This window comes from Mus musculus, chromosome 2 (assembly GCF_000001635.26).
Source record: "Mus musculus strain C57BL/6J chromosome 2, GRCm38.p6 C57BL/6J".
Lineage (NCBI taxonomy): Eukaryota > Metazoa > Chordata > Mammalia > Rodentia > Muridae > Mus > Mus musculus.
Window position 1 is genome coordinate 15,055,173 of NC_000068.7, and position 27,766 is coordinate 15,082,938.

Below are 27,766 nucleotides of genomic sequence, written 5' to 3' on the forward strand. Positions count from 1 at the left end.
GGACCCGCCACGTCCCAGGCGCCCGCTGACGTCAGCGCGCCGACGTCACGTGCCGACCTTCCGGCGATGGGTGGTCCCGGGCGTAGGTGGGGAGGCGGGGCGGGGGCGGGGCTCGTGGCCAGCCCAGGCTGTGCAGGGTAGGTGGGCGCAGACCGAGCGACTACGGGTCGGGGCTGGGCTCAGCGCGCTGCGAACAAAGGAGTCTGCGGCGGTTCCCGGCTCCGCGGAGGACCAAAGCTTCGCTGGACTCTTGAGGCTCCGCGGCTCCGGATCGGCTTCCCCTCGGTTCCACCGCGGGCGCCGCGGCACCTGCCGCCGAGTGCTGCCCAGGAAGTCTGTCCCGTCCGGGGCTCATGATGGGGCTGATCTTCGCTAAACTGTGGAGCCTTTTTTGTAACCAAGGTGAGGCCGGCGGGAGGGTGGACGCGGCGCTGGCAAGTCCAGATTGAGATCTGGATAGGGTTCGGGGTAGAACTCGGATCTGGGGACCCGGAGCCCGGGCAGGGGACGCACCCGATGGCCAGGAATCCCACGCGTGTGCAGCTTTTAGCCAACCAAGGTGAAAACATATTCCTGCAATCTGTTTGCGGGCCTTTCCGGTCTCAGCGAACCATCTTTTAGGTCTGATTAGCCCCAAGAAAGTGTCTCCCCGAGAACCCAAAACTTTCCGTTTGTTTAACACGAAACAGGAGTTTTGCACTGTTTACCTTCCTCTTGTCTATGCCAATGCACCTTCACGTTGTCTGACTTGGCTCTGATTTCTGTTCGTCAAGACTTAGAATGAGTGAGTATTCAGGTGCACGGGTTTCTGAAATTTTTACACATACACACAGCTTCCCCTCCTCCCCGTAGGCGTGAAAAAAAAAATCTAAATGCTCTCGGTTATGTGTAAGATGTTACGTGGCCGTAATTATTCTAGAACAGGTCATGAATTACCTAGAAGTTGTAAAACCTGTTCCGAGGCAGAATAAGCAATGCTGTCTTGAGAAGAGTCACTACTAGACAGAAAGGGGTCCAATGATAAAGTCTTCGTCTTTCTTGTAACAGAATGGTTTCTGAGTATTAAGACCAAATTTTGTTCCCATTTGTTTCATTTTGTAGGGCATGATTTATAAACTACTTTTGTTTTTATGAAGGTACCAAGTCTTTGCCATTATTAAGGTCCTTTGTTTTGTGGATTTAAACCGTGAAATCATTTTGAATGGCATTAATTCACTTGTTCTGAACGCTGATTTTTAAAAAGCCCCTTTCAAGCTTATGAATACATGCAAGCACACTGGCACATGTGTGTGTATGCAAGTACCACAGATAAATACTCCCTTTTAAGTGACTTTGGAGTGTCCAAACTGAAGCTCCCGGCGATGTTTCTCAGTAATGTCATGCACTATTTTTCAGCAACTTAACATTTTCTAATGATTGTAAAAGTACTATGTCAAGAACAATTTCAACATATAATTAAATATATATTGATTACACAATTAAATTTGTGTAAATAAAAATGAATTACGCAATATTACCTTTTATCAACCCCCCCCCCCCCACACACACACCTTAGCAATAAAAATGATCAGAGTGTTGGTTCTCCCTTTATAGTAGGTTATTGCTGCTATCCCTGTTCATTAGAGGATTCCGTATTCAGACTGGAATGGGGCTGGGGAGATGAAAAGGGCAGTCATTGAAGATGATGGAAGCCTTCATGTGCCCTGTGCCTGCCTTTACATAATTGTTTGGTTTTTCTAGAGCCATCTTAGAATTTCTTTATCTTTCCTGCTGAAATGTAGAGACAGGTGCTTGTATCACTGTGTTCTCTGTGCTCATGATTAATTTCTTCTAGTGGGAAAACCAGTCCTTCAGATTAGACCCAGTTAGCTACAGAGATCCAGAACAGAATCTGTGCTCATAGAACACTCAAGAGTTAGTGTAGGAAATTGTTTGCCGAAATGTGCAGACATTTGTAAGTGTGGACTGATGGTGCCAGGGAGTGATCCTTCTCAGGTGGTTTGCAGAAGCCTTTCAGGGTAAGGTGTACACAGACTCAATGAGGAATAGGAGTTTGGGTTGAATGTAGACAGAGTAGAATCCGGCATATTGGTGTAGGCAGATGAACTGCTGCTTGAAAAGAGGTACGTTGGATACACTTAAAGAAATTGAACATGGTTTAATTACTGTTTGTTTGATGAGATTGCAGAAGTAACCAGGAAATTAGATCACCAAGGGTCTTTCTTACATGCTGACCAAGGCAGTAAGCAGTAGGGACCCATGAAGGGTTTGGTCATTAGGTATTTTCCTGATGGGGAATAATGAGATCGGACTCATACAATAGTCTGGAATTTTTGTTTTCTGTAGCAACAAATTAAGTACCAGTGTTGGCATCTTTCTCACCATTGCTCATTTCAGTTATTCAATGGTGCCCAGGTAGAGTTAGCATTGGAATAATATGTCCAAGTCTTCACTCTACCTGTTAAGTGAGAGTGAGGTGGTCTGGAAGCCAGTGGGGTGATGGTTGTCAGAGAACTGACAGCAACCTACAGGCTCTTTCCCTTATCTGTCATTCAGTATGTCCTCACTCTTGCCTCAGTTTTTTAAAGAGCTCTAAGCATCCTTTTATGTGTGATATCTTCCTGGGGATAAGTTACAAAGCTCTGCATTGTCTAATGGAACTTTGTAGTCTTTCATTTTGTAATAGAAGGCTGATAAATTATCACAGGTGGAGCTAACCTATGGTTGTCCGTGTGTTCTTTTTTTTGTTTTTGTTCTTGTTGTTTTTTTTTGTTTTTGTTTTCTCGAAACAGGGTTTCTCTGTGTAGCCCTGGCTGTCCTGGAACTCACTCTGTAGACCAGGCTGGCCTCGAAGTCAGAAATCCACCTGCCTCTGCCTCCTGAGTGCTGGGACTAAAGTCATGCGCCACCAATGCCCGGCACCATGTGTTCTTATAGAATACTTGCTTGCCTATATGGGGACTGCGTGTTTTGGCTCTCCTCTTAACGCTTCCAAGATTTCTTATTTTTTCCTTTTTTTTTTTAAACTTGATTTTTAAAAGTTCTCTACCTTGCATTGGCCTGGTCTTTATCTCTCTTTGTTGTGACTGTATACACTATCGGTCAGCTTTTCTCTTCGACAGAAGGACAGATGACATAAAGCTTTAATTGTAGTTCATTTTCACAACCAAAAATCAGCAACTTATTTATTCTGGCACCTAAATCATTTCTTCCTCACAGCAGATTTTTTGTTGTCCCCTGGGGCCCTCTCAGCTGTTGATGAGTATAACTTTGCCTGCTGGCTGTTGTCTTAATCGTTTCCTTTGGACTAATTCTGCTCTTAATTCAAGGCTTTTGCTGATTTCCTAGGCATCCAACAAAACCTGTGCCCTGTCCCCTAGAGTGTGTTTGTTCCCTACTTTTGAAAAGTCCGTCCTTGATTTCCTTCAGATTTCCGATCCAGACTCACTAGGTAGAGTCGTTTTTTCCATAGATGCCCAGGAGCAGCTTTTGCCCTAGTACCAACTCTCTGTGTAATTGCTGGTATCTGGGTAATGCTTATCTCTGTTTATAGTTGTATTGTAAATTTCTTGGTCATTTGACTCACTCAGTAGAAATAATCTCCTTGAGGTGTGAACTTTTTTTATTCACTGCTTTATTCACAGTATCTGGCAAAATGTTTTTATTCCACGTGCTAGGTCTTGGCTTTATTTTATTCAGCATAAAGTGCTGTACCACAGTAACATATGCATTCTACTTTATCATACAGCTCGCTGGGAATTTGAGCCATGATCATCTATCCCTCTGACAGGAGGAGGAGACAGTTACATGCCTCTTTTTTCCTCCCTGCATAGCAGTGCTTCGGACCTTCGGTTTGTTCTCCACTGAGTTTTCATTAGTGTGATATTAAAATTTGGTTCTGTGGAGCCAGTTTGCTCTAATTGTCTTACTGCTTTCCCTTCATTTTGTTCCTAGAGTAAAAATGGCATCGTCTTGGTTTTCTTTGTGCATTGGCTGAGAGGTTTTGTAGGCCTAAGCTCGGCTCTTTAACAGTTTTTCCATCTTGCACCTAGCAGATGCTGTGTCTTTTTCCTCCTTTTGGAATTCTTAGTACATAGCTGTTCCGGGTTTCTCTTTGTTAACATTTTCTGTACTTATCTCTCCCTTTAAAAGTATACAAATTCAGGCAAGCACAGTGGTGCACACCTTTAATCCCAGCACTTGGGAGGCTGGGTTAGCCAGATCTGTGTGAGTTTCAAAGCCAATTTGGTCTACATTGTGAGTTACAGGACAGCCAAGGCTATGTAGACAGACCCTCTCTCAAACAAACAAAAGAAAAGTATAAAAACCCCAAACAAACAACAACAAAAATGATACAAATTATTGAAAAGATGCCATGGAGGTATCTATAGAGCTTGGTGTGGTGGCGCACACCTTTACAGTCCCAGCATTCAGGAGGCAGAGACTGGCAGATCTATTGGAGTACAAAGCCAGCCTGGGTCTACATACTGAGTTATGTAAAGGACAGCTAGGGCTATGGAGAGAGTCTGTGTCCCACCCCCAAAAGGGACATCTATAAATTATATTTTTTTTATTTCAAAATCCTGGAAATGTATCACTTATCTTCAGTTTTGACATATAACTGGCTTAGCTATGGATTGGAAAACATTGCTTTTAGAATTTTGAAGACGTTGCCTTGATCTCCAACTTCCACTATTGCTAAGTAAAACCATCTTGATCGACTTTATTTTGATTGTTTTAGAATTTTCTCATTTTCTCAGGTATTTTTAAGTTTCAAAAAGATATAATTCCTTGTATATCTGTTTTTCATTCATTTTTGTGGGTTCTTTGTAATTTTTTCAATGTAAAGATGTTCCTTTTTGACACTGCAGAATTTATTTATTTATTTATTTATTTATTTATTTTAGGGTTTGCTCCTCTGTTTTTTTCTGGACATTTTATTGCCAGTGCATGCTAAGACGACTGCCAAAGATGCACATGAATGTTTTCTTATTAGCGGTAAGGTTCTAATCTTAGGTTATTTCCTTTGTCTCCATTCTTCGAGCTGAGTATTTTGTTTCTTACTGCTCTGGGAGCATATTTTTGTGAAGGCTCACATCACTCTTTTCTTTGACATTGTCTTATTGTCTATTTTTCTGTTTTGATGGAGTTTTGCAAAGCTTTTTACATTGGAGGTATTCTCCATAAGTCTCTTGTAAATGACTCTCCTCTTACGTCCTGATGGATTAAACAATATGGGTGGTCGAAAGACAGGCAACCCTATGTTCAAGGGCACAGAACTCAGCCCCAAGAGTAATGCTTTCCTCTGAGGTACTCACAGACCCAGGAGAACTTCCATAGACTTTGTCTTCCTCTTAGAGTTAGTATGTAGAAGAGCAGTTTTAAAGTCATAGGGCAGATAAAGTGCTATTATTTTTAAATTTTCTTAGGCTCTCTTCTTGATCTTGGCAACAGTTGATGGTGTCAGCCCTTAACTTTAGTCATTCTGGCAAGTGCTGGCTCTGTCTTTGTTCATGTTCTTACTTGCTGTTTGTGAACAGTTTAGATCATTTACCCATTTAAAAAAAAACTTTTAAACGTTGGGCCATCAACCCAGTTCTCCAAGTATTTGGAATGGCTTTTTGCTTTTGACAGTTTCAAGATACCTGCTCCTTTCCTCCAGAAACATTAGCTGTTCTGTTCATTTCTGTGACAGACTTGAATTTATGTTAAGTTGAGATTTTGTGCTTTCACGTGGACATCTACTTTGGAGATGATTAAACACTTTTCCTCCAAGTGGATTCCTTTGGAACCCTGGTAGATGTCAGTAAGGAAAGACAGTGGCCTTGTTTCTGTGTGCCACACTTTTCTGTGTGTATTAGCCTGTGGCGTTGGTCTGTAGGCGGGGGTCCTTGTTCTCAGGCACAGCCTTACAGCCTTAGGACCTTACAGCCATGTGGAGTTTTTAGGGTCAGTGGAGACTTGAACTTTGCTTAGTCTTTTAATGGGGAAAAAGAAAGAGAAAATTAGTTGGGTTTTTATTTGTTTGTTTGTTTTTGTTTTTTAAATTTAACTACTGCTATTTATTTCCTTCTTTCTACCCACTTTTTGGCTTGACTTTTTTTTTTTTTTCTTCTATTACTAAAGTCTTAAGGACAGACCCAGTACAAGCATTTCAGAGTTAAACATATCCCTTTTGCTATTGATCTAGCTACTCATTTTTATTCAATTTGATGTACTTTTACATTGTTGTGTGATTTATTTTTTGACTGTATTACTGATTTTTGTTGCTTAGTTTGCAAATAATTTTAGTTTTAATTTTTTGGGGTTTGTCCGTTTTTGTTTGGTTTTGATAGCTTAATCACCGTTCCTAATTCAGTAAACCCCATAACATTTCGGCTTCATTTCACACTCATTGAGGCTTCTTAATGAGGCTCCTATAAGCTCTCTGGGTCCGTTTACTTTTTACCTTTGGAGAAGTGTGTTCCCCACATTTGTGTAGTGTTTTGTGACTGTTCTGAGGTGAAGCTTGCCTCGTCTTGCCCAGATCTCTCATGTTTTCATCGGTATCTCTTACACACTAGCACATTTCTGTTTCTCTTGAGCCCATTGTGCATCCTGCCCTCTCCCTGACTGAATGCTTAGTGGAACTTACTGATGTGGAAGCATTTGCTTGTGTATCCTGCAACTGATAGAGAAATAGAGCTCAAAGCTGATCAGTTCTTAGGACAGTGCATTATCTAGGAATCAAATGCCAGCCACAGTCATCTCTCTTTCCAAGTAGTGTGATGTTGAGCAGGCTACATAAGAGCCTGAGATCTGGTTTCCTCATCAGTAAAGTAAGAAGTGATGGAATTTTGTCACAGGATAATTATGAATATTAATTTATAAAGTATGCGTAAAACATAACAGGGAACCCTGGCACATGACTTGAGTCTCATCACTCAGAGGCAGAGAGGCAATCAGCTCCCTGGGTTTGAGGCCAGCCTAGTCTACATAATTCCAGACTACCAAGGGCTACACCAGGAGACCCTGTCTTAAAAGGATAAAACACTTAGAGTTTACATTTTTTATTACTGACATTTCTTTCCTTAATTGAACGTTGGAGTTGAACTCTTACTTATAGAAAGAGTGTTGTTGATGCATACCTCCCTATCTGTTACTTTTTACTGGGGGCGTTTTGAAGTGGTGGTATTTTGCAAGTGTTTTCCCTTAGAACTCCTAAGGTAGCTAAGTGTTGACTCGTCAGATGGACTCTGTAGATTGGAGGAGACATTGAACTGTACTGTGGCTCCTCAGTAGGACTGGGAAAGCTAGAGAACTAGGCAGGGAATTGATAGAGCCTACAGCCTTTGTATATTTCGTAGTATAGTAATGCCACATTCTTTCTTAACAATATGAAACTTTAATGTGATAACTTAAATTTGCATACATTATTTAACAATCTTTAAAAAAATCACATCACTATATAGTACTTTTTGGATGCCTTTCCCCTCCAATAGTATTCTGTTCAGTGACATGTGGTATTCTGAACCAAAATTTTAAAAAAGTTTTGTTCTTGCTAGTGAAAGTGAAATCATGCAGAAGAAAACTTCAATCTTTCTTGACTCTGGGAATCCCTTCTTTCGTTCTATTTCTTGTTAGCCAGTTTTCAACGTGTCCTTGTCTACAAACAAGACCTTAAACCTAAAACCTGACGGTTCACACTATGGTTTTTTTTTTCTTTTTATTGATTTTATTAGATATTTTCTTTATTTACATTTCAAAAACCCTTTCCTGGTTTCCCCTCGGAAAACCCCCTATCTCCTCCCCCCTCCCCCTGCTCACATATCCACCCACTCCTGCTTCCCTGTCCTGGCATTTCCCCACACTGGGGCATAGAGCCTTCACAGGACCAGGGGTCTCTCCTCCCACTGATGACCCACAAGGCCACCTCTGTTACATATGCAGCTGGAGCCATGGGTTCCTCCATGTGTACTCTTTGGTTGGTGGTTTAGTCCCAGGGAGCTCTGGGGGTACTGGTTGGTTCATATTGTTATTCCTCCTATGGGACTGCAAACCCCTTGAGCTCCTTGGGTCCTTTCTCTAGCTCCCTCATTGGGGACCCTAGTCCAGTGGATGGCTATGAGCATCCGCTTCTGTATTTGTCAGGCACTGGCAGAGCCTCTCAGGAGACAGCTATATCAGGCTCCTGTCACCAAGCACTTGTTAGCATCCACAATAGTGTCTGAGTTTGGTGATTGTATATGGAGTGGATCCCCAGGTGAGGCAGTCTCTGTTTGGTCTCTGCTCCACACTTTGTCTCTGTAACTCCTTCCATGGGTGTTTTGTTCCCAATTCTAAGAAGGATCAAAGTATCCACAGTTTGGTCTTCCTTCTTCTTGAGTTTCATGTGGCTTGTGAATTGTATCTTGGGTAATATCCACTTATCAGTGAGTGCATATCATATGTGTTCTTTTGTGATTGGGTCACATTACTCAGGATAATATCCTCCAGATCCATCTATATGGCTAAGAATCTCATAAATTCATTGTTTTTTACATAGTACTACCTGAGGACCCAGTAGTACCACTCCTGGGTATATACCCAGAAGATGCTCCAACATGTAATAAGGACACATGCTCCACTATGTTCATAGCAGACTTATTTATAATAGCTAGAAGCTGGATAGAACCCAGATGTCCCTCAACAGAGGAATGGATACAGAAAATGTGGTACATTTACACAATGAAGTACTTCACACTATGTTTTCTTTTAGCTTTTCTTGTTGGCATTTGAGGCAGTGGCTTGCTGTGTCTAGCCCAGACTAGCCCCTACCTCTGGCTTGACAGCCTGATGCTTCCCCCAGCTTTTCCCAGTAGATGCAAATTCCAGATGTCTGACCTCTACCATTAGGACTCCTGCCTGTGCTCTCTGACAGGAAGTTAATAGTGCTTCTTAAAGTGGTTAAAGGCTCACTTGATATTTCAAAGCCCGTTCTAAATAACAAATGTAGACTGTTTGAGACAGGGAATTGAATGTCTGGTTTTCTGGAGAGTGGCTTAAGGACTTAGAAGTGAACACACTGTCTCTCCTCTCAAGGCCTTGTGAACCAGATGAAGTTTTAAACCATGTGCACATGGCATGAGATATCTAAAGTCTAGTGAAACAGAGATCTTTACTTCTACACTGAGGTCAAAATGACATTAAATGTCTAATGCCCCATCAGATTGGTGGCTATTTTGACTATGGGGACAGATTCCCTCTCATTTTCAGTTGATGCTAACTTCTTAAAAGGGTTTATTTTCTTTTATTTATTTTTCCTTTTTAACCTCCTTGGTCAAGAAATCATAATAGTCACTGTTAAGTATACAGATGGTACAAATGTGCAAACGCCGTGGGACATTGGCTTTAGTTTACTATGGCACAAGCGAGGGAAATTCTTTATACTTAAGCAACATCACAGAAAGTGTCTCTGACCCAGAGTTCAACTGCTTTTGTTTGTTTCCTACTCAGGAATTGTATGTGTGTGGCCGATTGATTATGCCCAATTAGAAGACAGTATTTAGAACATGTGCTGTCGTTTTCAAGCCTGGGGTCCCAATTAGACATCCCATAGTAAATGTCACATGCTCTACACAGAAGGCGCTCAGCCTGTGTGTGGACTGGGAACAGACCACCCTGGCAAGGATACCTTTAAGAAGCTATGTACCTTATTAATTGAAATATCAGGGCAGTACATTCAGGGAGTTTTGTTTTGTTTTGTCTTTTTGATCTTCTTAGGAGGAGGAGATTCTATGCCCAGGCCTTCACATCACCACTTTCTACATTTTCCTTGCTGCTCTTTGAGTTGTAAACACTACCAACTAGTATTTGGGAGTTGAACTGTTAGCTATTGTGGATAGTGGGCAGTTGGAAGGAATGTTGCTGTTACATAACAGGGTAAATGGCCCTTAGTAGCTGGCCTTTGATCCTGCTTTCATTCTTGCTGTCTAGATAGGATTGATGCTTCTTCCGAGCTAAGATCAAAAAGAAACTTTGCTACTTCATGATCTTACAAAGTGCAGTCCTTTTTGTGGTATTTGTATGTATAGATTTAGGCTGTTGGTGACATTTTTATGAGAAATTAGGCCATTTTATCTGAAAGGTATCGTGCATGCCTTCATCCTAGGCTGAGCTGATGATGGGCTTTGTTCTGATTGCCAGAGTTCCCTATGCTGTGAAGAAAGGGGGATCTGGAGGATAATATCCAGTTGAATGGGAATGAAACCTATACCCCGTCTATCACCAATCTCTTCCCCTCAGTTCACACTGAAGACCAACCTTTGAAAACAATGCATTATTCATGAGTGTAAATAGCAGGCCTTTAATATTACTATCATCACTGTAGCACAGACCATTTTAAAAATAGTCACAGTTACCCCCAAGAGCTGCTTCAGCAGCAAACCATCTGCTGCTGCCCATGCGTGCTGTTCCCTCTTCCTGAGCAGGACTTCTGTGCAACCAAGTTTTGCTGCTTTGCTGGCCCTTTCTCACCGAGGCAGGGATATTGAGGTCTATAGAGCCAGGCTTTTAGCAGGTTGGGAATGCTTGGGTCCAAGCAGTCTGTTTGACCCTCTGTTGATAAAGAGTGCTCTTGTTCTTTAAGGAACAACAGTCAGGGGAAGGAAGCCAAGATTGGTTTCATTCAAACCTAGGGAATGGAGCCAAAGGGCCTAGAAGGAAAATCAAGTCAGTTATAATCATTTTGTTGTTGTTGTTCTACAAAACAGCTTTTGTAAGCATGAAATTCACCTTTGTTGTCCTGTATACTTGTCCAGTAATATACTAGAGATAGTTCTTACTGATAATGAATACACCATTGGAAGACAAGAGAAGTTTGTCATCCCATCTGGTCTTGAACTTAGGGACCCTCCAGAGTGCTAAACTTACAGGTTGGAGCTCACACAGTCAGGCCACCTGGTTCGTTTTTACTTAACAGTTATGAACATATCACCATAGTGCTAGATACTATTGCACCCTTCTCTGCTCAGGCTGCCAACTGTGTTGTTAGATTGCTGTTGTCTTAAGAAGAGACCAGCTCTACAACTGAAGAGTCTCCCCAAGGTAAAACTTTATTCTTGATTAAGAGAGCACACTCCAAAACAGCAAAAAAGCAAAAAAGCCCGGGGATGTGCACTTGGTTTTTACCCTGAAAGGCGTGGGGACTCTGTCTTTTCCCTATTGGCTGGATCGGACCCCTTGGTATTTTGAAATTAGCTGGTTTTAAAAGAATTGGTGCAAAGAAAATGAAGGGAAGGGGTTTGCCACACTATAATCCAAGTGCAAGGCTTTGTGCAAACAAAGGTTTTACTTTGGGGAGGATTAAACATCACATGAAAGTCTTACAAGGTTGGGAGATAATAAGAATTTAATTCCTTGTCATAACTCCAAGTTTATAGTATTTCCTAGAAAAGGCTCTTTTCTATTTCTTCTGTCTGTAGGGTAAATCTAGTTGCCTACTAATGTCACGGAGAAGAGGGTAGGTCAGAGAAGAAACAAATCTTCCCATATTGTCTTAAATTTAGACTGTTACACTTTTGGTGATCTTTATTGGCGTATGGGGCGTACGTTCTTGGCTCATACCTGATATCACCAACCTTTAAACTAGTGTGAGAGTTGTGACATCCCTGGAGTTATTGGCCAAAGATTCCTCCCTGAGGGTCCCTCAGCTACCATCAAAGACTAGATAAAGAGCCAAATAAATGGTGATAAAGGCAAGAAAAGAGTTCTCTCTCCGTGAAGCACACGGGGAAGAAGGCGTCTTCTCCTGTTGTTGCCGCAGCTTCCCTCTCCACCCATCCACGGAAGCACAGGAGCTGCAGCGGAAGCGTTTAGTGCTAGGAAGGAGAATTTTTATATTCACTTTATGCTTGAAAATTTCATACATACATACATACATACATTATATACAATTGATTTTGATCACATGTACCTCTCATTCCTCCCCCAAGTTCTCCTGTTCCTTCCAGATCCACCTCCCAAATCTCCTCGGTTCCCTCCCAACTTTGTGTCCTCTTTCTTCCCTCCTCCTCTCCGTCCTCCCTCCCCATCTCCTCCTTCCCACTCCCTCACCCTCCACCCCCAAGTTCTGGTTGTGCTGCTCGTATATTCTTGCTTGTAGGGCCATTCACTGGAGCATGGGTGACATACCAGGGGCCACACCCTTAAGGAGCCGTCAGTCCCCCTCTCCCCAGATAAGGGACCTTGTTGATCCCCCTGTTCTCCTAGAAAGAAGAACCTTGAACAGACTGACTAGATGGGGGGTAGACGATTTTCTATCACTCATTCAAAGCAGATTTCAAAATATGTACCACTTAACAGAATAATTAGAGAGGCCTAATAACTGCTTATAACAAAATGGTTATTTAGGGCCTATCATTAGAAGGGGAAGAGGCTTTTGTTGGACAGCATCAGCAGAAACATCCACTTAGAATGATTACAGAAAACAGTTTTCAATAAAAACCATTGAGGCTAAGTAATTGCTTTTACTTCTGCCAATTAATGTAAAACCTGCCCGCTAATGGAAAAAACGTTGTAGTTTTCAGCAGTAAATGCCCTTTTTAAAGGAAAGGCAAAAATGTTGGTATATGAAGGTGGGAAAATCTGCTTGTGTGAAAACAACATAAAGCTAACTTGAAGAGCAGGAGACTTTGAGCAGGTGAGTAGAGCCAACAGTTTATACTCACAGTTTTAAGTCCTGATGCCAGGTTTTTTATTTGAGTGCCTCCACTCAAAAGTGAACAAAGTCTTTGTTTCTAACCAGCCAATCTAAACAAGTTTACAGGAGGACTTCATAGAAAACACTGGATGGTTTAACTCAAGGCAAGTCCTTACTACATAAAGATTCTCTCATAAAACTTCAGTGGTGGGTGCTTAGGCGATGAGTCTCGTGTATAATGATCACTGTGGAACGTCTGTGCTGTAGTGTGCAATAGTGTAACTGTTCATGACTCTTTTTTCCCGTAGAGCACAAAGTAATCATTGTGGGACTGGATAACGCGGGGAAAACCACCATTCTGTATCAGTTGTAAGTATCTGGGCCTGCTTACTGGCTCTTGAAAACTTGGCTTTTATAAGTTATAAGATGCCACACTTCCCAATTTTAATAATGCGGTGGTTAGACTTAAACATGCAGCTTTTTCTATATTTCCAAATAAAAAGGTAAAAGAAGATGCCCTTTACCCACTGAAGTCTCCACCATGCCCTAGCCTTCTGACTGTGAAAGGAAGAATGACTTTAATATTAAACTAAAACAAAGTCAGATGCTCCTGGGTGAGGTGATGAAATGCCTCTCACTTACCCCTTCCCACAGGAGCCCTGCGGAAGCAGACGTGGGCGTGGCTCTGGAAGCAGCTCGCCCCTAACAGCTTTGGCGTTGTTTAACAGAGCCAGACCTGTCTAAAGTGGTGGTGGTCAAAATGCTACTTGAGTAGCTTTTAAAACTGAAAAGTTTGAAATCCTTAGAGATACATTAATGCTCATCTGCAGTAAATGTTACCACCCCAGGAATCCAGGGTGGAAGAATTGCCCTTTATCCTCTCAGAGCCAAAGCAATGTTAAGCTGTGGGCATGGGTTTATTTCTACCCAGAGCACTTTAACAAATACTCACATGGTACTTGGCACCATCATATGAAACTTACCTCTCTCTTCCGGATCTTACATTTAAGCCTATCAGTGTGGGCCTGGGTTATAGCTCAGCAGAGCAATCCTCCATTTTGCAGGAGTCTCTGGGCTCAATTCCTAACACTACAAAAGAGGGGCGGAGGGAGGTGATATTGTCACATTTCAGTGTGCCAGGGATTCACGCTTTCCCATGGGGCCTAACTGAATCATTTTTAGTTACATTGCAAACAGGCTCCTCCTTATGTGCTATTGTTTTAGAGTTGAATCATTTATTTTCATTCATTAGCTAAAATACAATTTAATGTTATTTAGTGTTTAATATAAAGCTTAAATATCTCTGATAACAGTCTTGTACATAGTGTCAAATACAAAATATAAAACTCAAGAGAAAATTATAATTGTCTTCAAATACATGTTATCATGGAATGTTATCAGCAAATGTGTATGTTGAATAAGGTAATATAACTTAAGCAATTAAGATAATACAAGTGATATGGGAATCAGTATTCTAAATACAGTTCATTTTAAATCAAATTTCTATTTGCCTGTGGCCTTTAAGATGGTAGGTTAGTGTGCCTAAATTAGTTTTTATGGCTCAACGCTCATCTTGCTTACATGGACCTTCATCAAGATGGTAACAGGATATTGCTTGATTATTGCTAGTCTGCAAGTATTGTGGTCACAATTTTCCAGAAATTGGTCTTCCAGGGTAGAGCATGGGTCTCAATAGATTGGTATAATAACTGGTCATATTGGCATTTTGCCCACGGGCGTGTAAACCCACATCACGGTGTTCCCATCTCTGTGTGTCAGACTTGCAGTTCGTCCCATTATAAAACACAAAACAGTCTTCAGGGATTGCACTGTTTACATCTTTAAGTCTCCAAGCTTCTCTTTCTCTTGTTAATTGCTATTGTGATTGGTACAAATGAGGAAGGTTGACTTCTCGTAAAAACATAGCGATAAAGTATTCTTGGGGTTCTTAAGATTTACAAAAGAGTTTTCAATGATGTCTTTCAACAGCTTAATGAATGAAGTAGTTCATACTTCTCCAACCATAGGAAGCAATGTTGAAGAAATCGTTGTGAAGAACACTCATTTCCTTATGTGGGATATCGGTGGTCAAGAATCTCTGAGGTCATCCTGGAACACCTATTACTCAAACACAGAGGTATGCCAAAATTACCTTTGAGTTTTATTTTAAAATTTTTCCAGAGAATCAGCATAGGAAATGGCTAGGCTGTAATGAGACATATTAGCAATTGCCTTTAATAAGGAATTCAGGCTTTATCGTGGAACAAAAGGTAGGTAGGGGTGCTAAATTCTGGTCATGACTGTCTCACTGCTGAAACTTGCACAGATGGAGTAAGATCCAAGAGGGAGCATGGGCTTTTCCTGTCCAAGAGTCAGGGAAAACACTGACATGTAAACCTGTTTTACTAAAGTCAAATAGATTATATACATGCGAAATGTACCTGGCTCGCATAGAACTCGCTGTACCCAGCTCATGCGGGCCTGAAGCTAACTTATACCAATCCTCGTGGTTCTCTGCCTCCTAACCTAAGGACTGGAATTGTAGAGGTGCAACACTGTGCCTAGCCAGGACCCTTCTCAGCTGAGTGCTTATCATCCTCACAGTAGTGCCCCATGCTCTGTGGCCTGGAGAAATCTGACACTGCCTGAAATGAATGAACCTTCCTATAATTAATGGGGACGAAAGGATTTGCAGGCTATTATCCCCAGCTGTCACTATCATTTTAAATGTTTTTATTTTTTATCTGCGATAGAAAAAGGCAAAGAACATCAATTTTCTGTTATATATTTATTGACTATTTTGAAACATGGGAAGAAATTGATTGTGTTAAAGGCAAAATAAATAGAGGTATTAGGCAAGAGAGAAGCAACTCTGACTTCATTAACTTCTGCAAATTTACACTGAAAGACTAGGTTTCCGAAGCTCTAACTGCTGACATGATTGTAGAAGACACAGGCCATGAGTGAGTGGCTGAGGAGCATGGTGAGGGTATCTTGCAGAGATGCATGTGCTGGTCTGTGAGGGGCCTTGAGAAGGCAGTGCATGAGGCAAGTCTGCAGAGAGCACATCTGCAGAGCTTCACAGAGGAGCAGTTTCTAAGCAGGAGACTTTCCAGGGTGTCATGTTCTTTTTACTGTTACTTATCAATTCAGTATTAGCTTAGGGAATATATCCTTATTACATTCACATTCATTTGTACTAGTATGTCTGCCTAGAGGAAGAGTTTTGTAATGCTCATGTGGTGCTTTTGAGCTTTTTCATTTATAATAATGGTATGCAGTTGCACATATAAACTTTCTTTGTAAGGAGGTACAGCTAAGAAATCGTGTTTTCTAAAATGACATTTTGTAAAAATTGGAGATGGAAGGGAGTATAATGCATAGAAATTTTTGTCTTTCAAAATAAAATTAAAAAACAAGCAAACAAACATGTATATTGTGGACATATATTTACTAATATAGTTTTGTGTGTGTACTATTTCAGTGCACTGTGTAAGCCAGAATAACAAACAGGTTGTCAGCATGCAACACTTGTAATGGCCCTGAATTATATTCTTTGTGGGGGTTGGGAGGGACAGAAGAGGTTGGTACGCAAATATTGTTATAATCTAGCTGAGTACACATTTCTACAATAAAATCCTACTGGGGAATAACAGCATTTTCACATACTCTGGTAACAGAGCTACTTTTTCAAAGTTTATTGTCAAAGCGTATAGTTAACTCCTTAACTCCAGCTGTGAAGAAAAGCAGTTTTTATACAGAAATAAATTAAAGATGATTCAAGCTGACCCAAGTGCATGTCAAGCACTTTAACAGGGTAGTTTTTGAAATTGCTGACAATCTAGGCTTAGCCTGGGTCCAAACAGAAATATCTTACTACTGATGCTATTAGCATTAAATATTCCTCTAGTAAACCATTTCCATAAGTACATCTCAATTACCACAAAGATTTTATTGCAACATGCCCGAGTGGTCATTTACATTTGCAGCCTTTGATTCCAGAAAAAGATTTTCTGAGGTGATGTTTCACTAATCACATCGTTCAACCTTGTAATCTTGCATTGAGAAAACTCTTTTCTTTGAGCTGGCCTCCCAAAGGGAGCATCTCCATTGTGAGAAGAAGTTCAGGGTGTTAACTCCTGAGTCCTTCCTTGCCTTAACCCATCACTTCCCAGTATTCTGCCCATTCGTTGCTGGGCTCCCTCCCTTTTATTCCCTTCTAGGCCTTTCTGGTGTGTAGTGAGATTGCTGCAGTTGTTACTTCATAATTTTGTATTATCCCATAAACTGATTCTAGCCTCCCTGTTGTAATTTTATAGATTAATGTCCTATTCTCTATGGTGCATGGCATTGCTAATGCTTGAGCTTTTAATCCTTTCTTCTCCACAGTTTGCTTTAATAGCTCTTTTTCACTTTGTTCTTATTTGTGTTTAACAAAGTTATTTTTATTTAGTTTTTCATTTGCTTGTATATTTACTATTTAATACCTACTTTACACACACACATACCCTTCTCTCATCCCACCCCAACATACAGGTGCACACACAGACCCTTTAGTTTTTGTACCTTTTTCAGATCTCACCTGCATCTCGGCATACTGCCAGTGCACGGGACTGAGCAAGGCTCAGCACACTTCTTGAACTTCTTTTTGCTGAAACTCCTTCTGTAAAAAAATGCCAGGTTTGTTATTTTTGAAAAATGTGCTTATCTTTTTCTGTCGACCTAACTCTTCCTTTAATAGGCAGAAGACCTTATACATAAACATGTAACAAATTATTGATTTTCTAAATTTCAGTGGTTCTTAACTTTACTTGTGCTGCAACCCTTTAATACAGTTTCTTATGTTGTGACTGCCAAGCATAAAATGATTTTTGTTGCTACTTCATAGCTGCAGTTTTGTTCCTGTTATGAACCATAATGTCAATATGTGATATCCGTGAGTCATGACACACAGGGTGAGAATTGGCTTGATCGGATGGTCGAATGGAGACGATGAAATTTAACGAAAGAATATAGATTCCTGGTTTGCTATAAACATTACCTTTCATTACCTACAATCAAGAGCTTAATATAGATTGGTTGTGCTTTTTAGTTGCTGAAGTTGCAAGTTGCTTACGTGTTAACCTCTGGCTCTCCTGCTTGCTGTAGTTCTGTGTTACGTGCTCGCTGATGGAAAGGCAGTGAGGTTCTGTAGCAGGGATAGTGCCAAGTGAGAGCTAATGTTGATGCACTGATTTTGTAGGAAACCGAGCATGCTACTAATTTCTCCCTGTATTTTAATATTGCTTTCTAGTTCATCATTCTTGTTGTGGATAGCATTGACAGGGAACGCCTGGCTATTACGAAAGAAGAATTATACAGAATGTTGGCCCATGAGGTAAAGTTTGAAAGTAAATCTTTAAAACGTGATGGAGTAAGTTATCTGTGAATTGATTTTGTTCTATGCAAAGATTAATGTGAAACAATGCCGGTAATTTCATCATAAGCAAAACTGTATGTCTAAACAGAGTCAAAATCACATTTTATCTTCAAGCCTGTTAATTTGCTTGCTACAACTATTAAAAGCTAAGTTTTAACTTTTTTAGAATTAAAAGTACCGATTCATGCTTTTAAAAAATTGATAAATTAAGATTAGAGTCATGGTGGGAGACCAACAAAACTTAAATGTCTTCCAGCCAAGAGTTTACTATGAATAATGAATAATTGGAGGTAACTAAATTATAAGTATTTGAAATGTAAAAAGTAAGCACAATAAAACATATTCTTGTACATGCTATTTAACCTAAGGTTTCCTTCTCAGAAGTATCTAGACTCTTAAATATAGTAATTGTTACCCCTATATTTAGATGTGTAAAATACTAAACTCTACATTTTTAAAACTAATGTTATGTTATCTTTCTGTAATGTCAATTTTTTACATCTGAATTTTAAAATTGATAGGTTGCCATACAAAGTCGTAGTCAGTTCTTAATGGTGTTTTCATACAGTGTGTGATTTTAGTTAGCTCTTAGCTCTTCCCTCCACTGCCTGCCTGAATCTGCCCTCCCCCACTGCTGGTCATTTTACTCCCTGGAAACTCCCCTCTCCTTCCCTTTCTTTCCCATAAGAACTTTTTTTTTCTACTTGTCTTTTCTATTTTGATGACCACTACCCTCATGTGTATGAACACGCACACACATCAATTTAAAACTAAATCTCATGTATGAAACAAAATATACTTGTATGTCTTACTCTGGCTAATATCTCTTGACACAGTGATCTTCACTTTGATTCACTTCCCTTAAAAGTCATGTTTCACTTTTATTTCACAGATAAAAATTTTCATTATATATACACCACATTCTCTGTATTCAGTTGCAATGGACTTCCATTTGAGGCTATTAATGAGTGGTGCAGCAATACGTATAAATACGTGTGACCTGTTGGCTTCAGAGTCTTGACGTATATTCCCAGTAGTGTCGTAACTGAGTCGTACGGTATTAGGCATTTACTCTGTTGCAGGAACTTCACACTGTCTCCATAGTGGCTGCATACATATTCACTCCCACCAGTCCCAGAAACGTGAGATTTAGCCATGCTGATATATGCCTCTCTAAAAAATAGACAAATAGCTAAAGTTTAGAAGTGATTTCAGAATTGGTAATGTTTTTCGTTGTATGTCAGTTGATCTGCTCTGTCAGGCTATGTCATAAAGTTTTGGATGTTAAAACAAAACAAAACAGAAAAGAAAGCTGCAGTGAACACAGTTGAGTGAGTTCAGGCCTATCAAGGCTTTAAGTCGACCTTCTTCCCACTGTAGGGAGGACCACACACGTGTAGTCTAAGGCTTCAACCTGGGATTTATATTCTTTTCAATATGGCCATTTTTGTCCAAAAACAGAAAAAAAATTAATTCTCTGACTTACACATATACTTTATTAGGATGGATCATTTAATTGTAGTTAAGATTATTTTAAAATTAAATGTTAGGACAAGATTATTTGAAAATAGAGTTGCCTTGCTATAAATGGCTAGCAGGATACAATTTACACTCTGACTTCATAGTTTAACTTGTTTTTTGATAGTTCACACATTAATTTGATTCATGGTTATTCCCATGTTTGATGGTTGAATATTTTGTGTCAATTACAGGATTTAAGGAAAGCTGCAGTCCTTATCTTTGCAAATAAACAGGATATGAAAGGGTGCATGACAGCAGCTGAAATCTCCAAATACCTCACCCTAAGTTCAATCAAGGACCACCCGTGGCACATCCAGTCGTGCTGTGCGCTCACAGGAGAAGGGTAGGTGCTGCCAGGGCTCTCCCACAACCTCTCACAGCTATAGGCCGACACCGTCTTTCCCAGCCACCATCTCTTGTTTCTCTCAAGCATGGTGGTTGTTATATTGCTTTTCTGGCTTAACATTTTGAAATACTTCTAGTGAATAATTTACCTCCAAGTTCTTCAAATTTTTAACATACATGTAATATTTTTGAAGGCATAAGAAGCTGTGGAATTAAATGTTTAGATTTCAGGTTTTTGTTCATCATATCCTTTCTAAGCAAAAGCTGCAATGTCACCTGAATTCATGATAGAGATTTAAAGAAATTACACACTTTCTGAAAGGACTTAACTAGTCTTCTCCAACAATCTGTCTCCTGTAATATCAAGAGTCCTTTCCGGAGCACATTTCTAGAGGAACGTTTGACAGGGCCAATGTAGTGTGTTCTTGCTTTTCTATGACAAGGGGAAGCCAGTGTGTAATGTGTGATACCTCGTTCATGACAGGATCCTCATAGCAGCCTAACAATTGGTTTTCTCTTTCTCAACTATGTGGTAATGTAGTAGCTAAGTGTGGAGCCTGTACCCTTCTATTCCTTAGAGACGGTGAATAAAGAGAAGTTTCTGCTATTTTAATAGTGGTTTTAGCTCCCTTTTAGAGGGTGCAGTGGGTGTGGTATTTGCAGTCCTGATGAGAAAACTAGAGAGTTTGAATCTTTAAGATGAGACTAAGCAGTTTCCCACTTTGTTTAAAGGACACTTGCATTAGAATTTCACTTAGGATTTTATCAGAGAGCTGTCCCTGATGGAGGCTCAGGGTCGGCTCCACTGGGAGACTGCTTGCCAGGCACGACAGAGCCCTGGCTTCCATCCCTGCTGCTCCACACACTGAGGGTGGTGGCATATTTCTGTAGTCTCAGCACTTGAAGATGAGGTCAGGGCCACAGGGTAAGAAGCTTACCTTGATGTTGTCTGCATAGAGGATTTGAGGCTAGCTTGTACTGCTTCACACCCTGTTCCTTGTGAGGATTAAAAGGTTGTCAACCAGCGTATGTAAATCGCATCCGAGTGTAACGCTAACCTTTAAATAAGACTTACTAATTGTGGCTTCGATCTTTCCACATAAAGTTTCTAATTTCTGAATGCTTCTGTCTTTTGTTTAGGTTGTGCCAAGGTCTAGAGTGGATGACCTCCAGGATTGGTGTGAGATAATTTTTTTGCTTGAAAAAGACTTCTCTATTTATTCGGTGATATGAACATTTTTCCTAATACCTTTGGCTGCTGAGGCAGCAGCATGTTTAATTTATGACAACACAAACCTCCAAGTGACGCTTGAATCAAGTGCCACTGTACTGGAACATAAAGATGTTTTCTTACCTTCGTTTCCCATGTACTAATCTCGGTCGGACGAGCATAACGTGTCACTATGTTGTAGAAGCCGGACTCTTCTGACTGTATTCTAACTCTTCAGTGACTGCCTTGTTAAAAACCATTTGTCATATATTTCCTGACATCTGAAGTTTCGTTATGTCCTTTATAACCAGTTTCTTTCACCTCTTGGCCACCATGCTCTTTCCGAGATACTGGTTTGACAGAATAGTAGTGGGAACCGGCATGTATTATTTATTTATCCAGCACTAAGCATTCTTTGCTCTACAAACCCTTTTTGTCTTTTGGACAGAATTAATTACAGTGAAGAAAATCTACCTAGACGTCCGTGTCCCCCCCACCCCCGTGTGTGTGTGTGTGTGTGTGTGTGTGTGTGTGTGTGTGTGTGTGTGTGTGTGTAAACATCACAAATACTTGCGTTTAAATTTTCCTCACCTCATTGCATGTGATAGTACAATTTTAAGTTACTCTTTGCATGGGAATTATTTAGTCCATTTATTTATATAAGGAATTAAGCTCACTTTCCTACCAACCATATTTGGTTAAAAACTAATGAAGGTGAAGCATGAGTTTAAAACCCAGCTTCAGTGATAAACACTATTGGCTCCATCTAGTAGCTAAGATGTTTCAGTGTGTGTGTAACTGGCAGAATTTGTAAAAACACACCAATGTAAATTAGAGCCAGGACACTTGGAGTATGTTTTTCTGTCAGTTTCCTATCTGCTTTATTATCAGTGTAACCTTCGCAGTTTTGTCAGAGATACCACCCCTGCTCTGGCAGCAGACTTAGCATAGACAGTTCTTTTGCTTTCTTAGGTTTGTAGTAGTGGCTGTCAGAGCATCGTTATCACCAGCAGTATATTACTGAAAGGCATAATAACATGGTCTTTCCATAAATGTGGCTGTGGATGATGTGAAAGAGGCTTCAAATTCTTTTTGCCCCACCTCCTGTCTCTGTGTAGGTAGAATTGTTCCTAAACTCTTATAGGGTGCTCTGAATCTATTCCTAGCTTTAGAATGTTCCTATGAGACTCAGTGTTCATGTTCTGTCTGTTTGTTTGTTTGGCTGGTTTTCGTGTTTGTTTTGTTTTGTTTTGATAGGGTTTCCCTCAGGAGTCCTTGCCCTGGAACTCACTAGGTAGACCAGACTGTCATAGTCTTAGCCATGTAGATGGTTTAATTGGTTACAGAAATGGAAGGAAAGGGCCCAATGCTGAAGTCAGACTTACTGGGCAGTGTTAATGGTTCCCAAAGCAGTTGTCTAAGATGAAAGTAAGAATGAACCCTTAAGTTGAAAAGGGGACACGTGTTGTCATTAGCCCTATCTGTGTCATCTGGCTCATCTGCCTTATGAAAGGGATAAAGTGTGTATGTACTAAGGGGTAGTTCTTAGGTTTTTTTTCAGTATTTTTCATTTAGATCAAAATAAGCTTCAGTGTTCATAAATACCTGCTCAAAATTGGTATTTTAATTTCAGGGTTTTTGTATGTAAGATGCCTTAAATTTTACTCTCTTTTGGGTTGTACTCATTTGTTATATTTAGTTAATTTAGTTGAATTTGATACTACTTTTTTTTTAGTGTTTGTCCCCTTGATCTGAGAAAGTAGTTAGAGGGAAATTTTTCTGAACTTTTGGGAATTGTTTAAACTTTGAATCTTTTTCTTAGTGATTCTATGTGAAGTAAAGGATAAGTTTAATTTTTTCTTGTGTGTTGTAAATATAACTCATAATCAAAGATGAGAGAGAAAAGCAGATATAAATCAGTGTGTATGGTGCATGGTGGTTGAGGGGTGGGGATGGGAACTGAGAAAATACCAGTTACTGAAAGCACACTTTGCCTGAATTTTACTTTGTTATATTATTTACCATAAATATTAAATAATACTTCTCATAAGCCTGTCCTCAGAAAAAGAATATTTAATGTCCCAATATTTCTGCTTATGAAATAATTTTCTGCCTTCTTGAATCTAGTAAGATTGGCTGGTTCAATTTTCTTCTATCAGATAATATGGTTATTTTTTATATTACCACATCAGCATTATATTGAAAGTGTTTTTTAATAGTTGATTGTATTTTGTCAAACAGCTACTAGTATAGATGCAGATTTGCTATTTAATTGTTGAAAGTACAGTTTATTTTACTTGTAAATCCTTTTTAAAGGCACATGATTCATTTGGACTAGAAGCAACTGCTGTTAGTTATTTGGAAATGGAATCAGCATTCAAGTAGATGTTGTGCTGTTGATTGGATAGGGCTCCTTGGGAAGTTCCTGTGAGACCTTTGCAGGGGCTTTTCATCAGCCTTGCTGTTTGTTCAGTAGGAAACTAGCTATGCTTTACTCCAAGAGAATGTTTGGACCCCAATAAGCATAGGATGCTAGAGAGTTTCACTTGAACATTTGCTATAAATCGAATGACTGTAAAATATTATTTCATGAACTTGTAAATGTGTGATGGGTGCCTTTGTTATTTTGAGATGAGTTCTCAGTTTTTTTACTCTGTTCTTTCAAGGTCACGTCAACAGGGATGAGATGGAGGGGAGTGGCTATGTTTCACATTCTCCTTTGTCTCTATATGTTATTTAGTAAAGTCTGTATTGTACAGAGCTCCTCCCCCCAGACTGGCTCTACCCCTCCAGATTATCTTGTATTGTTAATTTAAAAATGAAGAAATTAAGTTTTACCTTAGAATCTTCTCAACATGTTACAGCTAAAAATGAAAAACAAAACAAAACAAAAAAAACCCTTTGCAAATCACGTGTGCCATTTCCTTACCTGAGCATGTTGTCACCTAGAAGCACATTTGAGAATCACTGTAGATGTAGCACTTGCTTTTGTAAGGGAATGCACTAAATATTTTTATTGTTAATGTGATATAATTTCTTAAAACCTGAAATATTAATATATGTTACCTATTGAAAATTGGGGGGTTGAATCTATAATGGTTGCTTTTAGGTTCTTGTGTTAGCATTCTTAAGGGGATACTGCTTTTATTCTATATACACTAGAGAAACAACATATACATTTCATTCTTGAAAGGACTAGCTTTACATAACTCCCATAGGAATAGTGTTTTGTAACATGGGGAGTGTCTGGAGACAGAGCTTCAGGTAGCCAAGGTGAGCAGCAGCACCAGGCCAGGATGCTCCTGCTTCCCCATCCCAGTGCTGGGATTGCCGTAGGCATTTTGATTGAATATAATTTAACTTTCATTGTAGCATAAAGAGGAAACAGTTGGTTTTCCCTGTGGAAAGAATGAGGGATTCAGACAATGCTGTAAACAATATTCCCTGACGCTACCAAGCCTGGCCACCAAGAACTCTTTGAAGAGGAGGTTTTAAGTCTTTGGTTTTGTATCTCAACAGATTATGAGCAGAATTGTTTCCAAGGCCATTGAGTCCCCCGCTGTGTTAACTGTGGATTAGCAGCAGACTGGGATTGTGCATTGTGCCTCCACACTCTGGTGATTTATTGGCACTTATCTCTAGAGGCCGATTTTATGTGCCAACTTACCTGTGGCTTTGAAACAAAATCCTCACACACCTGAACTTTAGTTTTGAAGGTCCTTTATCTTCTGTCAGGGGTCACCTCAAGATACAGCTTCTAGTCTTGTCTAGGCACACATTGCAAAGCCTGTCTCAAGAGGTGGATTCTGATCTCAATCTGCCCATTTATCGTGTATCTAGTTGATTTAAGACACTATTGTTCATGGCCATCTTTTTGTTCTTCCCAAAGTGAGGACCTTTTAAATAAGCCAAGCCTCAAATATGTGTTCTGTTTAATATTCTGAAGCCTTACGCACTGTCACTATTTTTTCAAATCTAAACTAATAAGAGGAATGCTTGTAGTGGTGCACCTGGGTGGTCTTACTCACTGTGTGATCCCCACCCGAGCATCACGTCCTCTAGTGTGTATACAACACAGTATGGAGAAATAGCTTTCCTTTGGCTTAAGCTGAATTTCTAACTAAAGACAGTGCAAAGGACAAGTTATATTCACCAAAAAATGGCTTAGAATTGCTTCTAAGCAGCACCCATGTGTTTTGGAAACCCACTTCTACAAAACTTACCTTATTTTTCTGGCTTTTCTGACTGGATAGAAGTGGTTAGTGTGTGTGTTCACTGCTTCTAAGGCATCCTAAACACTTGGCTTGGCAGTGCTGAAAGAGTATCATCAGCCAGGACATCAGTGTGTTACAGACTGAAGCCCACTTGGCTGTGAAAATGGCTGCTTTTTAAGGTCATTGGTTTTCATGTCTTCTCATCTTTATTCATTTAATATTAGTGTGAAGACTGAAATCCAAGAGCCAGGGTTGGGGGGAAAAAGATATATTTTAAGAATTATAGGTGACCAAAGCTATATAGAGGTCAATAGACCTAGGTGCTCTACACTGCATTTCATATGGCTGGAAAGCCTGAAGACTGGTTAGCCTGCTAGGATGGAATCGGGACCTGTACTCACACAGAGGCTTCTTGATTTTTTTTTTTTAAAGGCCAGTCCTCTGCATTTTCTCCATGCTATGTGTAGATGGAGTCTAGAAATCAGAACATCTGAATGAATGAAAAGGTTTTCTTGCACAACTTGTGAATTTTTAATTTAAAAATAATTATTACCTCATTTTTTACTCCACAGAGTGCTTTGCTTAAGTGTCAAAGCTTCCATAAAACCCCCTTCACCCAAATGTCTTTGAATATGCAGAATGCCCTGCTAGAGGCAGTGTGAGTGCTGGGCCGGATTTTTGTTTTCTTTGTTTCCCAGCAAGAAGGTGACCAGGTACACTTGAGCAAAGCACCCAGTATTTAATTCCTTACAGAAAGGAGAGGAAAGGTCTGCAGTTGGACTGATGGTATGCTAACACCGCAAATGACTGTCATTTGATCTCAGAAGTTCAGGATTGATTGCTATGTTTTAGCTCTAATTGTGAGAAACAGTAGTCATTTTAGTCTTAAATTTTCCCTCAGGAAATTCAGGGAGACTGAGCCTTCCTTCCCCCACCTCCGTTTATTCTCTTGGAGTAAACTTTCAGTCTCATGGTGAATGTTTTTCATCCAAATTTCATCTTGAAAGAGCTTAGCTGCTGTTTTCACTGAAATTGTGAAATACAGTGACGATTATGGCATTTTCCAATTATGAGATCATTTTCTGTTTCTCCATGCTGCTCTCTTTCTCAGAACATAGTTTAAGATAAGGAAAGAGCAAGCTCCTGGCAGTTCCGGCTTCACTGTTGCGTTTATTCTAATGGGAGTATAATGATCATAATTGAACATTCTCGTCTTCACACATAACTTGGTGCTTTATAACAGTAAGGAGAAACAGGCCCTGGATTCGTTATACTTTTAGCTTGGATTGTAAAACTCTTTAAATGTGCATGTATGTTCATTTTATAAGATTTAAATATACATTATTATCTATTACATCTCAGGCTCTGCAAGTGGTCTGACAGTATCTTTGCCAAGCAGCTTGGTTCAAAAGACCATATTATTAATAGGATCAAGGTGGGCCCTCTGGTGTTCACAGAGGAGGAAACAGTGTCTTTCATATCACATACTGCTTCGGAACCCTAAGGAAGAAACTGATGCGTGCGCCATTGCTCTGATACTTAAGTGCTAACCAAGAAACTGTCAAAGCAAATACCAAAAGCATTTCGCACCCTCACGCCCCACACATGCTTCCAAACTTGTTTGATTATGAGGTTGTTGAAAGAAAATGTTTTTTGAATTTTAACATTTTCCACTATCATGAAATGCTTCTTTTATATGTTAGGTCATATTCATGATTTTCTTATTTCTTCAATTATGTTCTAATGAATTGTGTGCATGCCAACTTACCCAAGGAAAAAGATGCAGTTTGCTCTGGACTGTTAATCTGTTAGAGAGGTTTTGGCTCCTTTGCAATCATGGTGCAATATAGCATGATATCCATTTGTTTTCAGTCCACAGTTTTATTTTTGTCATAATAAATACTTTTTCAGTATGAAGTGTAGCCTGTGTTTTCTTTTGGTGATAGTTTAACACTCTCTTTGGTTATAAATGTCAAAAATCCAGGTAAGCTAACGGGAATTTTATCATAATGCTGCCATGGTAGAGGCCAGAGAACCCAAAGTGGGAAATAAAACTTGGTTCCAAAGCTCTCAGCAAAGGCCAGAAGATGGTGAAGACTCAGGCAATTACCTTCCTTCTGCATGTCTTTCTTAAACTTTCTTTGAACTTGATTCCTGTTTTCCTGTCCACAGGGCAAGTATGATACCCATGTCTAATAGTTCTTACATTTCTTTATACAGGGAAAAGTTAGATCATTGTTGAGTTCTTAGGAACAATTCCTTATTTCTCTAGGAAACAAGAGAATTGTTCCCGAATACAGCCGTTTGGCCTCTTTAATCCAAACAATAGAACGTACATTTAGATCAGGGGAACCTGGGTGGTAGGAAAGCCTGGAAGAAGATGCTCTTTATGTTGTGCC

General features: G+C 39.9%; 1 protein-coding gene across 2 annotated transcripts; it reads left to right on the top strand.

The window, feature by feature from the left end:
* The first annotated feature begins 79 nt into the window (after positions 1 to 79).
* On the top strand, positions 80 to 27,284 carry Arl5b (ADP-ribosylation factor-like 5B). 2 transcript variants are annotated; one of them, XM_017319316.2, is made up of 7 exons: positions 80 to 402; positions 4,908 to 4,998; positions 12,967 to 13,027; positions 14,648 to 14,795; positions 17,952 to 18,035; positions 19,790 to 19,941; positions 21,084 to 27,284. In XM_017319316.2, exons 4-7 carry the CDS (start codon positions 14,652 to 14,654, stop codon positions 21,130 to 21,132), a joined length of 429 nt encoding a protein of 142 aa, XP_017174805.1. In that variant the 5' UTR covers positions 80 to 402; positions 4,908 to 4,998; positions 12,967 to 13,027; positions 14,648 to 14,651; the 3' UTR covers positions 21,133 to 27,284. The 2 variants fall into 2 exon arrangements, with proteins under 2 accessions (XP_017174805.1, NP_083742.3); NM_029466.5 differs by lacking the exon at positions 4,908 to 4,998 and having other exon boundaries at positions 148 to 402.
* The last annotated feature ends 482 nt before the right edge of the window (positions 27,285 to 27,766 follow it).